Consider the following 17,378-nt stretch of genomic DNA (forward strand, 5'->3'; position numbering starts at 1 on the left):
GAAGGATGTGGATGAAGCAGGGACTCAAGTCCACGGTGGAGAGCTTGTACATGAATCAGAGGGAGGGAAGATTAATCAGGGAAAAGAGTCATGGCTGAAAATACAAAGCAGCCAGCAAAGCAAACAGACAACACCAGGCAGAAACCCTGAGGAAGTCGACCACAGCCAGCAGCATGCCAGTGGATACAGTCCCAAGCCCTGAGTTTTCCCTCCTCTGCTGCCACTTAGCTGCTCACCATTTAAGCTTCTGTGGCCACAATTGCCCCAGCCCCAAAATGGCGGATACTACTGTCCTGCCTAATCTGTAAAGCTGTTCTGAGGAATAAATGATATAATTTAAGCAAAAGCCTGTTGTAAGTTCTTACTAGGAGCAAAGTCACAGCAATTGGCCTCCCTACGCTATTACAGACACTGCAAGCCATACAAAGAAACAGAGTCCTGGCCTCTGAAAGAAGTGTTTGGCTTTCTTAAAGACCCAAGACATAGACAGGTGAAAATGACATCATAAGACTATGCAGTTTAAAAAAAAAAAAAAAAGACTATGCAATTGAGGGTAATAGAGGCCAACAGGTATTGTTTGGAGAGTTAGTGGTGTTCTCCAAAATTAGATCTAATTCTGTCATTTTAGATTGAAGACTGACGTTTCTCAAAGGAATGAGGTCCCCCTTTCCACGAGGCTATGCCAGTGAGTAATAGATTAGGCAAAGCAGCAGAGGAGAGAACCTGACCTTTTTTATTTTAATTGTTTTTATTTGAGTGTAGAGGACACACAATGTTACATTAGTTTCAGTGTACAACATAGTGATTCAGCAAGTTTAAGCATTATGCTATGAGAATCTGCTCTTTAAACGTAGACAGATATGGGTTTAACCTTGGTAGTGCCTGGTAGCTCTGCAACTTTAGACATGTCACTTAACCTCTCTGAGCCTCATCTACAAATTGGGAGTGATCATATTTCTTACCTGTATGGATTAAATGAGATGATATCTGTAAAGTGGGGGGCACAGTGTAGGTGTTCAGCCAAGACAGATGACTATAAGATGAAAGATGCCCTTGAAAACCAGCCCGAGGCATTTGGATTTCTTCTGAGAGGCAATAGGAGGTCATTGTAGATCCTTAAGGAAGGGAGTGTGATTTAGTGATGTGTTGAAAATGGTACTTTAGAGTGATTTTTTTTCAGCTGTGAAGTGCAGAAAAAAAATGCCCCTAAAGCATATCAGGCAATGGTCCTATACTAAATGTATTAAATCCTCCCCTTCACTGTCAGTGCTCTCATCAGGGAGTTTTAGTGCGAGTTTCCCTGTGTGCAGCTGCATTTTGGTTACAGGCAGTTGTCTGTGTTCTCTCGCCTAAGATGTGAGCTGTGGAAGGCTTGCGGTGGTGGGGATGAGGGCAAGCTGGTGTTAAACGTGGTGGCCAGGCCAGTGTGAGTGCCTGCTCTGCCATCAATGTTGGCACCCTCTACTCAAATGTGTCCCCTTTCTGCAAGAAGCCCCTTCAACGTCCATTCATATTGACCGTGTCCCACCACACTAGGGCAGCTGTGGCACACAAGTCACTGATGTGCCAGTAGTCACGTAGGGAGGGAAGTGGGGTGGGGAGAAGACACTATCAGAAGCCATAAATTGTTTGCCACCAAATTCAGTTTTGGCCACACTCAGCTAAGCCCAGGGAAGGTGAGAGCTTCCCCTTGGCAACAAACTGTTCTGTGTCCTGCTGTCCTGCTTTCTCTATTGCATGCATCTCCCATTGCAGTATGGACTGGGTGTGCTCTTAGGGTTCCTGTGTTCCCTTTCTCTGGAGAAGCCAAAATAAAGCAAAGTCAGATTTTACATAGAACAACTTAGAAGTGCAAAGTGATAACTTTTTGTTCTTTCGCATCTTGCCCTGGTCCTTGTGGTACATAAAAACAAAGAAAATTAAGTCGAAGGCCAGGCTCCCCATCGGGGGCCATGAGGATTTCCCCTCCCATACCTACATCCCAGGGTGAAGCCTCTCCATCCTCACTGCCCTGGGAGAAGGGCCCCAGGTCCTCATGCTGGCCTCCCCTGAAATGTTGCTTGTCCTTCCCAGTCACTGGACACCTTATGCTGGTGTTCCCTGAAGTGCAGTTGGCCTCATCTCTTTTGGGGGAACCAGCAGGCTGTCCATGGTCCCTGCCATAGCTCTAGGGCCTGGTGCCCACATTCTGTGTCCTCTTCCTCTTGGCCCCAGGCTCCTCTGGCCCATCAGAGGCTCCCCATGTCCGAAGCTATGTCCAGCCCCAGCCGGGGCCAAGACACTGCCTGCTCCACTCCCGTCAGATCCTTGCTGCATGGGCTACCACCCCAAGTTCTGCTCTTAATCTGGACCTCACTGTTGAAAAACAAATTTTGACACCTAAAAGCAAGCTTTGGGAAATTATTATGTTAAAAAAAAAAAAAAGGTTTTCTTCTACAAGGGAACATGCCTTGCTCTGGACTTTAACCAATCCAGTTTAAATGCAAAGGTAAGCAATGTCTTATTTATTCTAAGCTGGAATCTCGTCTCCTGAAACAATGGATGCCAGAAATTCAGAGGGTGGGAGGCCACAGGGAAGGAAAAATACCATCACTTGAAGTAGCCAAAATATTTTCCCCATGTCACGAATGGTCACAAATAGAAAACACTCTGCCTAAAGCTTTACGCTTACCAATTTCTATTAATAATCATAGATGCTGGAGAAATGGACTTGTATTAGAAATCAACAGCATTTACTCTCAGTAAAATCGTCAATTCTTAACCTTTTTATGAGCCATAGATCCCTAGAGTCTTGAATGAAAACTGTGGACCTCTCTTAGAAAAATGCATCTACACAGCACTCCGATTCAGAGCATTCCTTGGCTCCCTGGAACCAGTCCATGGGGCAGAGTGTAAAACCTACAATGTCCATGATTTGCTCTAAGTTAACAAAACTGTGGGCAGGAAAAGTTTCCACCATCATTTCCATTTCTGAAACATTTCCAGCAAAGTGGGATAGAAGCAGGTTGAGGATGGACTAATAACCAGGTCCAGCTACCAAAGCATACGGGGCACAAAGAGCTCCCTTTGAAATAGGAGTTCTCTGCCCCTAAAAAGTCATCGCCCCAAAGTTACTGCTTCTACTGTTAAATTACTATTCCCTACTTGCCTTCACCACATAAATTATATGTTAATTGCTTGGGATTATAGGTTCCACTTAGTCCCCTCTTTTAATTTCCTCTAAATTTTTCAGTCTTACAAAAAATGAGTGCTTTAAGCATTGTCCACAATAGCTAAATCGTGGAAGGAACCAAGATGCCCTTCAACAGATGACTGGATTAAGAAGTTGTGGTCCATACATACAATGGAATATTACTCAGCTATCAGAAAGAACGAGTTCTCAACATTTGCTGCAACATGGACGGCACTGGAGGAGATAATGCTAAGTGAAATAAGTCAAGCAGAGAAAGACAATTATCATAGGGTTTCTCTCATCTATGGAACGTAAGAACTAGGAAGATCAGTAGGGGAAGAAAGGGATAAAGAAAGGGGGGGGTAATCAGAAGGGGGAATGAAGCATGAGAGACTATGGACTCTGAGAAACAAACTGAGGGCTTCAGAGGGGAGGGGGGAGGGGAATGGGATAGACCGGTGATGAGTAGTAAGGAGGGCACGTATTGCATGGTGCACTGGGTGTTATACGCAACTAATGAATCATGGAACTTTACATCAAAAACCAGGGATGTACTGTATGGTGACTAACACAATATAATTAAAAAAATTTTTTTTAAATGAGTGCTTTAACACTCGAGGTCTTCACACTACTCCCCTGTTAACTTTCCTGGAATATCAAGTTTATGTAGGTATGTATAATTATAAAAAATAGACATTGTATAACACTCAAAAGCGCTGGAAACGGGTTCTGATGCAGCACAGGGATATCCCCTTATTTTTAACAAATAGGCTTCATACTACTGCGTTGACATACAAGCGCATTGGAACAGAAGAGGGACACCACCCCTGCATCCCCTGTGTCAGGCCAGCCAGGGCTACACACACCTACTGCTTCCATCTTCCTTTTGCTTGCAGCCCATTGGTTTCTCGTTCGTACACCTAGGGGAGTAAGTGAAGATTAAAAACAGCCAAGCCTTTTTTCAGCGAGTCTAATAAAAGATGTTTTGTTTGTTGCTGGTTTCCTGCTTTTAGGCTGAACCCGCGTCCTCTAACAAGTGGCAGCTGGATAAGTGGCTAAACAAAGTTAATCCCCACAAGCCGCCTCTTCTGATCCAAAATGAAAGCCACGGGCCAGAGAGCAATCAATACTACACTCCAGCGAAAGAGGAAGTGCAGGACTGTGGGAAACTTCCCGACGTTTGCCAAACCAGCCTGAGAGAGAAGGACATCAAGAGCGCCTGCAAGGAGGAGCAGAGGCCAAGGACAGCGAACAAGGCCCCGGGGAGTAAAGGAGTGAAGCAGAAGTCCCCGCCCGCGGCTGTGGCCGTGGCTGTGACCACAGCTGCCCAGCCGCCCGCCGCGCCCACCGCGCCCGCCGATAGCGCGCCGGCGCCCGCCCGGAGGTCAGCAGGAAAGAAGCCCACCAGGCGCACCGAGAGGACCTCCGCCGGCGACAGCGCCAACTGCCACCGGCCTGAGGAGCCCGCGGCTGGAGACGCGCTGGGGGCGAGCGTGGTGATCCCTCCGGAGCCCACCAAAACCAGGCCCTGCGGCAACAGCAGAACGAGCCACCGCAAGGAACTGCGCTCCTCGGTGACCTGCGAGAAGCGCCGCACGCGGGGGCTGAGCAGGATCGTCCCCAAATCCAAGGAGTTCATAGAGACAGAGTCGTCATCTTCTTCCTCCTCCTCGGACTCGGACCTGGAATCAGAGCAAGAGGAGTACCCTCTGTCCAAAGCGCAGGCCGCCGCCGCTGCCACTGCGGTCTCCTCGGGGAGTGACCAGAGGCTGAAGGAGGCGGCCAGCAGCATTAGCAGTGGCGGCGGGCCCCGGGCCCCGGTGGGCTCCATCAACGCCAGGACCACCAGTGACATTGCCAAGGAGCTGGAGGAGCAGTTCTACACGCTGGTCCCTTTCGGCCGCAATGAACTTCTCTCCCCCTTGAAGGACAGTGATGAGGTCAGGTCTCTCTGGGTCAAAATTGACCTGACCCTCCTGTCCAGGATCCCAGAACACCTGCCCCAGGAGCCCGGGGTCTTGAATGCCCCTGCAGCCAAGGACGCTGAGAGCACGCAGCCAAGCCATCCATCTGACACTCCTGCTGAAAAGGCTTTGCCAAAATCCAAGAGGAAACGCAAGGTAGGCCTGGGGCTGAAGGCCTGGCAAGGGGGAAGGGCTTTCCCTTAGGTTGTGGGGAAGTGTTGAAGCCCACGGGGCAGCTGGTCTTCAGTGGACAGGCAGCAAGAGTTTTATGTGTGTCCTTACTCAACAAACATTGCTGGAGTACTTCCTGTATGCCATATATTTAAGTACGTGACTTAGATTAACTCCATTAAATCCTTAGAACTGCTCGATGGGGGAAGCACCATTCATAGTTCCATTTTATCATTATAGATAATTCAGCCCTGTCCCACTGCATGGTGAAGCAGGCATACGGGGAATCCTTATCAAGAATGTGCAGAGGCAAGCTGCATGCTGGGCCAGTAGAAAGCTAAACACATAGTGCCCCTCACTCTTTGCTGGAAGGGACAGGGGGACATTGATCAATCATGGACCTAAGAAGCCAACAGCCTTATAGAGTGTCAGGCCGTGACTAGGGTGAAGCAGGAAACAGAAGAGCCGGCCGCCAGGCCATGGGTGGACGGGCCCAGGGAGGAGAGCACCAGCCTCCCGCAGCCGAACCAGCAGGTGCTGCTCCCAGTAGCCTTGACCAAGGAGAATTCTGAAGTGGAGATGGGCTGGGAACAGGGCTCTGAGGAGGACAAACACAGAGCAATCAGAGAGCCACGGATGATATGGCACCAAAAGAAGGGGAACAGGGTACACAAGGAAGGCATGGAGTAAGAAAGGTGGCTCAAGTGCTGAGGGCGGGGGGCATCTGGAAGCAGCCCCTGTTGTTCAGCCGTGTTTGCAGACTTTTGGGGGCAGGAGTAACTTACTCATGAATTAAAGTCAATTTTGAGGAGTTTGATCCCCTCCCATTACTGTTACCTTCAGAAGTAACTTGGGCCACAGCAAAAAACACCAGGGGCGACAAACCAAAGATCTCACCATCATGGATGGTTCCAAATTGCCGACAAAATCATTCCCAACAGTCAGTGTACCAGTGATGTCCCCATGAGGGACGCTACTCTAGGCACTTTGTACCTATTAAATCATTCAGTCCTTACAACTTTATGAGGCAAATGTTATTGTCATACATGTTTTACAGATGAGGAAACTGAAGCTCAGAGAGCCGAAAGCATCTTGCCCCAGGTTCCCACAGGTGATAAGGGGCAGAGGCAGAAGGAACCCAGGCTATCTGGCTCCCAGCTCTCCCAATAAAACATTAGTCTGAGGGCTGGGTAGTACTTTCCCCACAGGGCCCCTGCCCAGAAGGGCTCTGGAAGTCAATGCTTGTGGTTGCCATCTTGAAGTTCATTTAATCTCTGTGTATTTAAGTGAAGCGTGATGGGACGATAGAGCACGGGGGGCCCTGTGGATCTCTGACTCACAAGTGGTCCCCCCTTCTGCCTGTTTCCACAGCACAGGTTCTGCCAGCCCTTTGGCCCCTGGGCACTCCAAAGTTAGCCAAACGGCTTACAGGGAGAGTTTCCATCATCACTCCCATATTGAAACACTCCTAGTAACACGGTGTAGAAGCAGGCACTGTGCAGCCTCCTGGTCCCTATCTCCTTCCGGGGACCTGTGCTGCTCCCCGAAGCCCCCAGGAGCTAAGGCGCAGCAGGTCAAGATAGGCATCTCACCTGGCCCTCATCCAGGACCTGAGAGGTCTCAGAGTGGGGGCTGCAATCTCCTAGGGGCTGCAGGTTCGCCTTGGGTTTGGGGGTGGGCCGTGGAAAGGAGAAATGCCTGACTGGACTTCCCTACCCCTATACACCTGGCAGGCGGGAGGGAACCACTGTTGGGCCAAGTGTGTGTGTACAGTCACGGGACCGGCTCCGGCACTTCAGTCTGCCGGCGCCCCCCCCCCCCCCCACATATCCCCACGCCTCAAGGAACACAGTATGAAATGGCAACGAAACACCACCATGACAGATCAAGATAAAGACTTTGACAGACAGGAAAATGTTTTCTACTTTAGTACTTTATAACATTACTCTTTTCCTGCTTTTTTTTTCTATTTATTTTTTGAGGTATAATTGACATAACATTGTATTAGTTTCAGGTGTACAATGTAACAATTCGGTTTTTGTATGTATTGCAAAACAATCGCCGCAATAAATCCAGTTAACATCCATCACTATACAGTTACAATTTTTTTTCTCATGAGAATGTTCAAGATCCACTCTCCTTGCTACCTTCAAATGTGCAGTAGGGTACTATTAACTATAGTCACCATGCTGTACATTATATCTCCATGACTTATTCATTTGATAACTGGAAATGTGTGCATTTTGACCCCCTTCACTCCCTTGGCCCACCCCTCATCCTCCACCTCAGGCAACCACCAATCTGTTCTCTATATACCAGCTCGGGCTTTTTTCGTTATTTGGGTTTTGTTTTTAGATTCCACATACAGGTGAGATCATGTGGTATTTATCATTTTCTGTCTGACTTATCTCACTTAATAAAATGCCCTCAAGTTCCATCCATGCTGTTGCAAATGGCAAGGTTTCATTTTTTGTGACTAAATAATATTCCATTACCCACATACCACATCTTCTCTGTCCATTCATCCATTGATAGACATTTAGGTTGTTTCCATGTCTTGGTTATTGTGATTAATGTTGCAATGAACATGGGGTTGCATAATATCTTTTTGAGTTAGTGTTTCCCTTTTCTTTGGATAAATACCCAAAGTGGAATTGCTGGATTATATGATAATTATAGTTTTAATTCTGGGGAGAACCTCCATACTGTTTTCCAGAGCAGCTGCACCAATTTACATTTCCACCATCAGTGCACAAGGTTCCCTTTCTCCACATCCTCGCCAACACTTTCCATTTCTTGCATTTTTTTTTATTTTAGCAGTTCTAACAGGTGTGAGGTGATTTTATTGTGTTTTTAATTTGCATTTGCCCAATGATTAGTGAAGTTGAGCATCTTTTATTTATTTGTTGGCCATCTGTATGGCGTCTAAATGTCTGTTCAGATTCTCTGCCCATTTTTTAATTGGGTTGTATTTCTGCTATTGAGTTGTAGGAGATCTTTACAAATTTTGGATATTAACCCCTTATCAGATATATATTTGCAAATATCGTCTCCCATTCAGTAGGTTGCCTTTTCATTTTGTTGACGGTTTTCTTTGGTGTGCAGAAGTTTTTCAGTTTGATATAGTCCTACTTGTCTAATTTTGCTTTTGTTGTCTTTGATTTTGGTGTCAAATTCAAAAAAAAAGTATCACCAAGACCAATGTCAAGGATCTTTTCCTGCTTTTTGACCAAGGGGCCCAGTGTTTTCACTTTGCCCTGAACCCTGCAAATTATGTATTTGGCCCGGCCTCCTGGGTAACCTTAATCAGGTGACCTTACCTTCTCTGTACTTCATTTTCTTCCTTTGTGAAATGGTGACATCTTTGCAGAGGTGTTGTCAGGTTCAGACCATATAATTCAGTAATGGGCTAGCTCACTACTTCTCTACCCCTCTTCCCTCCTGTTTCCCTCTAGATACCCTGCCCTCCTTATTACTTGTGGGATTGCTGGGTAAATGGATAGACTAATGGAAAGAAAGAGAAAAACATAGTTATATAAGAAATACACATAGCTAGAAATTGATAAACATGGATTGGAAATACATATGGCTATATAAGCATACATAAATAGATGTGCAGAAAGACATAAATTCCATAATATTCTATATTTAAGTAATTTTATTATGGCCTTTTTAAAAATTTTTAACTTATGAAACTTCATTTACACTAAGCCTGACACCTAGCCCTCCTCTAAAATCTAATGAATCATCATTAAATACAGACACAGAGAAGTGAAAGAACATTTTCATAGAAATCTTCACTCAGCGTCTGGGGTGTTAAGACATCATAGACTTGGCTGCCCAAGGTTCAGAGTCTAGCCCTGCTAGAACCCCAGAGCAGAAGACTAGGGATTCAGAGCTTTGGTTTTGGGGTCACTTGGGGTCACTACTCAGTGTGAGCATCTGGGATCCTGTGACAGAGGCTGTGTAACAATCCCAGCTGGAGAGAGAAGGTCAGACTCTATCTTTGAAGCCAGCACTTGTCTCCTGGAAAACACTGCTGAAAGCCCTGAATGTACAGTTATTGTGTTCCTGCTTTCTTACCAACAATGGAACTTTGTTGAGTGTGTTTGCATTGTACCCTAACACACGTATAGAAGTTAAACACAATCATAGAAACAAGAATTCCATTGAAATACTATTTTTTTAATTTAAATTCAATTAGCCAACTTAGAGTACATCATTAGTTTCAGATGTAGGGTTCAATAATTTGTCAGTTACATATAACACCCACTGCTTATTATATCAAGTGCCCTCCTTAATGCCCATCGCCCAATTACCCCATCCCCCCACCCACCTCCCCTCCAACAGCCCTCAGTTTGTTTCCTAGAATTAAGAGTCTCTCATGGTTTTTCCCCTCTCTGATGACTTTCCATTCTATTGTCCCTCCCTTCCTTACAGTCCTCTGCCCTGTTTCTTATATTCCACATATGAGTGAAACCATATGATAATTATCTTTCTCTGATTGACTTATTTCACTCAGCATAATACTATTTTAGAAAAAAAGTACCGTAAGGATTCTAAGATGTCATAGGAGGGAATTGTTAACTAGAATTAAGACACCAAGAGGTAGCAACCTTTGCTTGAAATTCATAAAAGCCATAAATTTCAAAAGAAAGGTCTAGGCTTCTCATTGCCCTTATGGCATTAAGCCCAGGATATGGTAGTTCTACTTTATTCAGATACCAAGAAATGCCAAAATGAGAGACACTGAAGGTACAATGTGAATTCAGAAAAGATTGTCTTTGGAGAGCTAAATCAGATGTGTTGATAGTAGGCCAGTTTTCATCATTCACAATGTTTCCTCTCTAATTTTGATCATGGTGTCATGCTTTTCCTCTCAATGAAGTGTCAATAGTAAAACTGACAGATTCCAGCCTTGTAGGTTGAGGAACTCACTGGGAACCTAGAACAGGGAGAAGAACACGGCAACCACATTCCTGCTTGGGATACTTTCCAGAGAAGCTGAGTGAGCTTGTCTCCTGCGCGGCCTTGCTCTGTGGAAGGTTGTGATGTGAGCTCATTATGATCCCTTGACATCCAAAGCTGATTGGTTTTTGCTTATTTCCATGCAGTGTGACAACGAAGATGACTACAGGGAGGTCAAGAAGGCCCAGGGAGAGAAAGAGAGCTCTTCACGACTGACCGCCTCTGCCAATAATACTTTATCTGCAAACCACTGCAGCATGAACATCAACAGGTACGCATGTTCCATTGAGGGTACAGGTAAGCCTGAAGGATCTCTGGGTCCAAAAGGCACATACCATATTGGAGGAGAGTCAGATCTTTTAATGACTGCTCTGGTCTGGGTCTTTAGACTTGTTTCCCTTGATTTAACCTAAGGCTAGTGATTAGTTAGGCCTGGATGTCTGCTCCTGTCACAACCCCAGGGGCACTGTCAGCACTTCTTTGTAACAAAAGACCGATTACTAGTTACACTCAGTTCTGCGCTCTCAAAGACACGCCTTCCCTCTGAAAACTCAGTAACTGAATTTTCAAACCCTTATTTTAATAGCCACTAAACCTGTAAGAACACTAAGCTTATTACATGGATGAAAAAATATAAACTTTGAGTGGAATCTCTTGGATATAGACTAAAATCGTGACATTAGACAGGATCTGTGTTTCCAAGGTTAAACGGCACCCAGTCACTCCTCCAAAGGGGTTCCGGATGGACCCACATTGCACCAAATCCCCTCTGTGACAAATGGCTTTCTAGCAAGGCAAGGTCCCCAATATTTATTAGAAGTGAGTAGCTTATCATCAGTCATCGAAGCTCTTTCCATTTAGAAATACCATAGCTCAGAAACCACTTTTCCTCTGCTAAGACACTCCTCACTCTCCCTGACTGTGTACGTAGAATTTTTAAGGGGAGATTAATGTTTCAGCACAACACATAAAAATGTAAACTGAAAGGTTAGGAGAAGATGTAGAGCAGTACTAAACCTCCGAGAGGAAATTGGAGAGTGAGGGCACACGAGCACAGGCCCACTGCAGTGTGAGAGTCACCTTGGAAAGGAAGGCAGGGGCTCTTGAAGGTCTGAGCGTGAGGGAGAGTGCGCGTGCAAGCTGGCCTAGTCAGCAGTGCTCTGGGCCTAGTGGGTGTATTCTGGGATACATTCTGGGAAATATGAATAGGAGGAGTATGGCTCCAAAACGTCTTTTAAGTGTGTGATGTAGTTGTAAACGTGCTTCATTGTTAAAGCACTGAAAACCTTTCTAGTAACTGCCATAATTTCTAAGTAGCAACGAATACGAATATAAACAATATTTCAAGATGTCTGCAACCACTGTGACATGACATGAGAATATCTGTGATTTCCTGCTGATGACACAATCACAGGCACTGTTAACACTACTCCTGCTAAACCACTACTCTGGAAATGTTCCCTTTCTGTGAGAAGTCGTAACTTTTTCCCCATCCAAGTTCATGGACCCCAGGATAAAAGCTCTTACTCCAGAGCCTTTGCCTGGCAGAGCCTCTAGCTCCGATAGCTTTATTTATGTTACGTAATGACCCTTGCATATAAAAGTGCTTCGAGTTCTTTCTAGGAAGGGTGGTCTGTGTACTGTGGGAATGTATTTAAGGGGATCACCTATCCCAAAGGTGAGATCCAAAGAAAGTTTTTTGGGTCAACTTGAGTATGTAAACTTATAATGATGAAAAAGAAATAATCCTAGGTCCATGACAATATTTAATGTAACAATTTGGTTTTCTATTGACGTTTCAAACCACATAATGTGTAAAATAATAGAGATTTAGAAATATGACTTTCTTCACTCACATGTCAAGACACAATTATGCACAGACTGTTCACATCTACAACATCGTGTCTTCATCATCCCTGAGCCACTTTTGATTTGCCCGAGGGAGTTTTCCAGAACACATCTTCTCACTTCTAGGTTATTAACTGCACAGTACTTTTTGAACCAGAAATCTATCACCGAAACTCTATCCCTGCACAGATCTATTTGCATAACACTAAGAACCTTGTTACTTTAACATTAAGAACCTTGGCTTTATTATCTGTTGTAGAGGCCTGTGTTTGTAATTTCTACACTGTGACCACCAGCTAAGGAAATTGCTTTTCGAAGTGACTTTAATGGCTTGTTGGCAGTGATAGCCAACACATGCAATTAAGAAGTAATAATTGCAGGAATGTGACTAAGTCTTTGTTAAATGGATTTACCCTTTTTTAACTAACTCTGTCAAGTGACTTCTATGGGCTTCCCAAATTAGCAATGTTTGAGTTTATTTCAGGTTGATGTGTCTTCTCTCAATTTTTTTTTCAGGGTAAAGTAATGGAGAGAGGCCTGTCAACATAACATACATTGCAAAGATATGAGTGACTCCCTTCTCTGGTGGTTAATTGTGGGGGAGAGTTATATTCAGGAATAGACAATAGTTTTATTCAGTGGTTTGTGGGGTTTTTTTGTTTTAATTGAAGTATAGTTGACATACAATATTTTATTAGTTTCAGGTATACAGCATAGTGATTCAACATTTGTATAAATTGTGAAATGCTCATCACGATAAGTGTGGTCACCATCTGTCACCATACAGAATTATTATTGTATTATTGACTTTTTATCCCCATAACTTATTTATTTTATAACTGGAAGTTTGTACGCCTTAATCCCCTTGCCCCCACCCCCCTCCTGTCCAGCAACCACCAGTTTGTTTTCTGTATTTATGAGTCTGTTTCAATTTTTGTTGTTTGTTCATTTGTTTTTTAGACTGTACATATAAGTGAAATTATACAGCATTTGTCCTCCTCTGGCATAAACAATTAATTTTGGAGGTGAAGTAAGGAACTAGAAATCAGAAAATGAAACTTTTTTTAGAAGGGTTGAGGGGCAGAGGGAGAAGGAGAGAGAGAATCTTAAGCAGACTCCATACCGAGTGTGGAGCCCAGTGCAGGGCTCAATCCCACAACCCTGACGTCATGACCTGAGCTGAAATCAAGAGTTGGATGCTTAACCAACTGAGCCACCGAGGCACCCCCAGAGACTATAATGCTTAATGACAGTTTTCTATTCTGTGTTTATTCTGATCAATGTCTGGTTAGCCCAGAAACCTAAAAACTGAAATTTGGCCTCACACTTTGCAGATTATTCTGTGATTCTGTTATTCTCCATATAACAATTAGTACAAGCTCAGATGTTATCAAAAGTCCTTTTAGAGGTGGAGAACTTATATATCATGTGATTGACTTTCCCATTACTTGCTGCTTAGGCTTGTTAGGAAAATAGTAAGTTGTTATGTATTTTGAGATCCTTGGATGAAAAACTGAGGAAAATGAAAGTCTTAGTCTTAGGCATTTAACACCAGAATTATTATTCATTCCGATAAAATGAGTAAGGAAACAATGAGTAAAATTTACTTATTGTTTGTTATGGTCCTAAGGCCATAAAATTGTTTCCTGGTATAATAATTTCCAATAAACGCCTTTCTACCAGCAGGTTTTTAATGGGAGGTTTGGGTCATATATAAAACATTTACTTTTCCCTGTGCTGACTGTGTGACATTCCATTACTGTGATTTCCTTTTTCAGCTTGGCAATACCAATAAATAAAAATGAAAAAATGCTCCGGTCACCCATCTCACCCCTCTCGGATGCATCTAAACACAAATACTCCAGCGAGGACTTAACTTCTTCCAGCAGATCAAATGGCAGTGGCTTGTTCACTTCTGCCTCCTCCAACAAAAAGCATAAGACTGAGAACCAGCTACAGTCTCATGCCGGAGACCTCACGGTATGTTGATTCTCTTCCTTTCCCTATAAAGATAAAAGTAAAAGCGAGCACACCCCTACACTCCTCTGTCCAGCACAGCCTAAACACGTGCTTGAGGTCCCGCAAGAATCCCTAAAAGCTGCTCTGGGAAGACGCAGTGAACCAGCACGCCCCATGACCTCTTCCCACAGAGAGCAGCAGAAGAAGAAACCAGAAGAGGCATCGTAAGCCTCTTCTGCTTAGGACTTCTCTTTGTAGGGTTGCATTGCCCCCTCTGAAGAGAAATGGCCCCAAAGGAATACTATCCAGAGACATTGTAAATTGGGAGTTTGGGATCAACCAGCCTTTTCATTTGGAAAGATTCCTTGCCCCAGGGCAGAGTTAAATCTGGGACTGAAACCCTAGCCAAAGCTATGGGATTCCCACTCCATTTTTGGTGACCAGCGTAGTGGCTGCAGTGTGGGACCTGGCCACCATCCCTTTTCCAGCAACCTTCCCAGGGGTGATTCCAGCTGCCTGTATTGCCCTGGGGAAGGGCTGGGGCCTGGGGTCCACAGTCTGTCTAACCTCATATCTTAGTCAAAATGTAACTTTGGCCAGTTGCTTCATCTCTTTGAGCTGGTTTCATTTGCAAAATGGTGGTGAGAAGATTTAAATGAGCCAGTATTATCTGAAGAACCTGTACCTACGGATACCTATGCAACTAACACTACATGTTAGTTCCTCTTAATTGCCACTCCTAACAGCTGGTGGCCTTGGAACATACATCCTCTGGGGCACGTTATTTAATTGCAAACCCTCCTCCCGAGTTTTCTCAGGTTACCACCATGCTATCAATACCAGTGGGGCTTTGTGAGACAGGCAGAGAGATGAGACATGAGAATAGGGTTTTGCAAAGAGGGGGAGGCAATATTTAATGTTCCATCTCATGAATTGAAGAGGTAAAATAGCTGGTAGAAGGTCTGGCAAGAGCCTAAATCTTGTAACATCAGGAAATTAATAACCCGCTGATGCACCCTAATTTGGGACCAATTCTCTTTAATTCTAGGCTCAAAGAATCTGCGAAGACCCTACTAGAAAAACCTGGAATAAAAAACTACCAATTCAAATTAAAACAAACAAAACATTTCTTCACCTCTAGATCCTAATATAAAAACAACTATGATGTCCAGAGAATTGTAAAATAATTACAGACTTTAGTCAGTCATTCTTTCTTTCACCAAACAGCTGTCTGTTGAGCAAGGACTTACTGTGTGCCAGGCACTGTGCCAAGCAATGGAGATCCAATGATGATCTAGCAGGTTCAGTCTGGGCTTGTGTGAAGCTCACAGTCTTTCTGGGGAGAACAATGTAGATGGGAGATCACACACATCGGTAATAACCACCATGAGTGCCAAAAAGGAAACACAGAGGCCCAGGCGCTCTTACAACCAAGACGCTTGACCTACACATAAAATCAGTCCATATTTAAAGAAGCACTTGTATACACTCAACACATTTTAATTATTTCGGAAGAATCCACTTGAATTTCATAACCAAAGACAGTCGCTTTATCATTCATGGGTCTAGCACACAATAGGTGTGCTATAAATATTTGAATCCCCAGGGAATATGATCTTTTAATGTTTTTAATTTTTACAGATCAATAGTGTTTCTTTTAAAAACACATTTTAAATAATTTCTAGTTATTCTCTTTGGCTTTTCCTATTCTTCAGACAGCTAATGAGAATCAGTACTGAACAACTTCTCTTTTGCAAGGGATGGTTAAGTCAGCAGTCCTGAAAGTTTGGTTCCTGGATTGGCATCACCTGGAACTTGCTAGAAATGCAATGTTCTCAGGCCCCACTCCATACCTACAAAATTCAATTCTGGAGGGTGGGGTTCCAGCTGTCTGTGTGTTGATAGGACCCCCCAGATGATTCTGATGCAGAGTTCACTTTGGAGAACCACTCGTCTAGCCAACTGGGAAAAGTAGAAGCTTGAGTCGTAAGCCCTGGCCGTCACCCACAGTAGCTATTTGAACTCGGGCAAGTTTCTTAACTTCAGCCAGCCTCAGTTTCTGGATCTGTGAGAATGGACCACTAAGAACTTCCCTTTTGATACTGTTATAAGAATGACATTTGACAACATGTGTAAAAGCCCTCAGCACGAGAACTGGAATGCATGTATTTCTTTTTCTTTATAAATTTAAACACAAGGGATCATCAGTTCTAACCTAGAACACAGAACAGTGGGTTGCTCTTTCAGCAGGGTTTCTGAAAGACTGGTGTGTTGTTTTTTTGTTTAGAAAGCCACTCACAACAATTCCGAAAACGTTCTCCACAAGTCACGGCCACAGACAGAGCCATGGTCTCCAGGTGCCAACGGCCACAGGGACTGCAAGAGGCAGAAACTTGTCTTCGATGATATGTGAGTGTGGACTCTTTGTTGATGTGGTGAGGGGCAAGGTAAAACAAGACTCCGCGAGTAGGAGGGTTACATGCATGACTTGGTCAGGTATGTGTTGCCTTCTCAAAGAGAACTGGAGCTTGACTTTGAGCGCACCCCTGAGTCCTTGTGGGCTTTCTGAACAGCTACAACAGCCAGAGCTGCTGGGGTTGCATCCAAGATGCCAAGAAGCTAAGGCAGATGGCACTCATGAGCTTTACATTTCTGAGCACCTGCATTTTTTGGCTGTTGGCAGTTGCATGCTACAAGAAAGAGAAGCATTTTTGTTTTTGTAAATTATAACAGGCAAAGAATAATAGCAGTTCACTCCTGGCTTGTTTCCTTCTTTTTTTTATTTTATTTTAATGTTTTTTTATTATGTTAGTCACCATACAGTACATCCCTGGTTTCTGATGTAAAGTTCGATGATTCATTAGTTGCGTATCACACCCAGTGCACCATGCAATATGTGCCCTCCTTACTACCCGTCACCAGCCTATCCCATTCCCCCACCCCCCTCCCCTCTGAAGCCCTCAGTTTGTTTCTCAGAGTCCATAGTCTCTCATGCTTCATTCCCCCTTCTGGTTACCCCCCTTTCTTTATCCCTTTCTTCCCCTACTGATCTTCCTAGTTCTTATGTTCCATAGATGAGAGAAATCATATGATAATTGTCTTTCTATGCTTGACTTATTTCACTTAGCATTATCTCCTCCAGTGCCGTCCATGTTGCAGCAAATGTTGAGAACTTGTTCTTTCTGATAGCTGAGTAATATTCCATTGTATGTATGGACCACAACTTCTTAATCTAGTCATCTGTTGAAGGGCATCTCGGTTCCTTCCACGATTTAGCTATTGTGGACAATGCTGCT

The 17,378-nt window shown here is 44.2% G+C and overlaps 1 protein-coding gene across 1 annotated transcript in view; it reads left to right on the forward strand.

The window, feature by feature from the left end:
* Nucleotides 1-17,378, forward strand: part of AFF3 (ALF transcription elongation factor 3) — a 514,329-nt gene that overhangs the window by 468,378 nt on the left and 28,573 nt on the right. Inside the window, exons 12-15 of the mRNA XM_044378704.3 lie at nt 4,186-5,292; nt 10,422-10,546; nt 13,902-14,103; nt 16,370-16,491. Coding sequence (XP_044234639.1) covers nt 4,186-5,292; nt 10,422-10,546; nt 13,902-14,103; nt 16,370-16,491 — 1,556 coding nt within the window. The remainder of the gene's footprint in view (nt 1-4,185; nt 5,293-10,421; nt 10,547-13,901; nt 14,104-16,369; nt 16,492-17,378) is intronic.

Source organism: Ursus arctos, unplaced genomic scaffold (assembly GCF_023065955.2).
Source record: "Ursus arctos isolate Adak ecotype North America unplaced genomic scaffold, UrsArc2.0 scaffold_8, whole genome shotgun sequence".
Lineage (NCBI taxonomy): Eukaryota > Metazoa > Chordata > Mammalia > Carnivora > Ursidae > Ursus > Ursus arctos.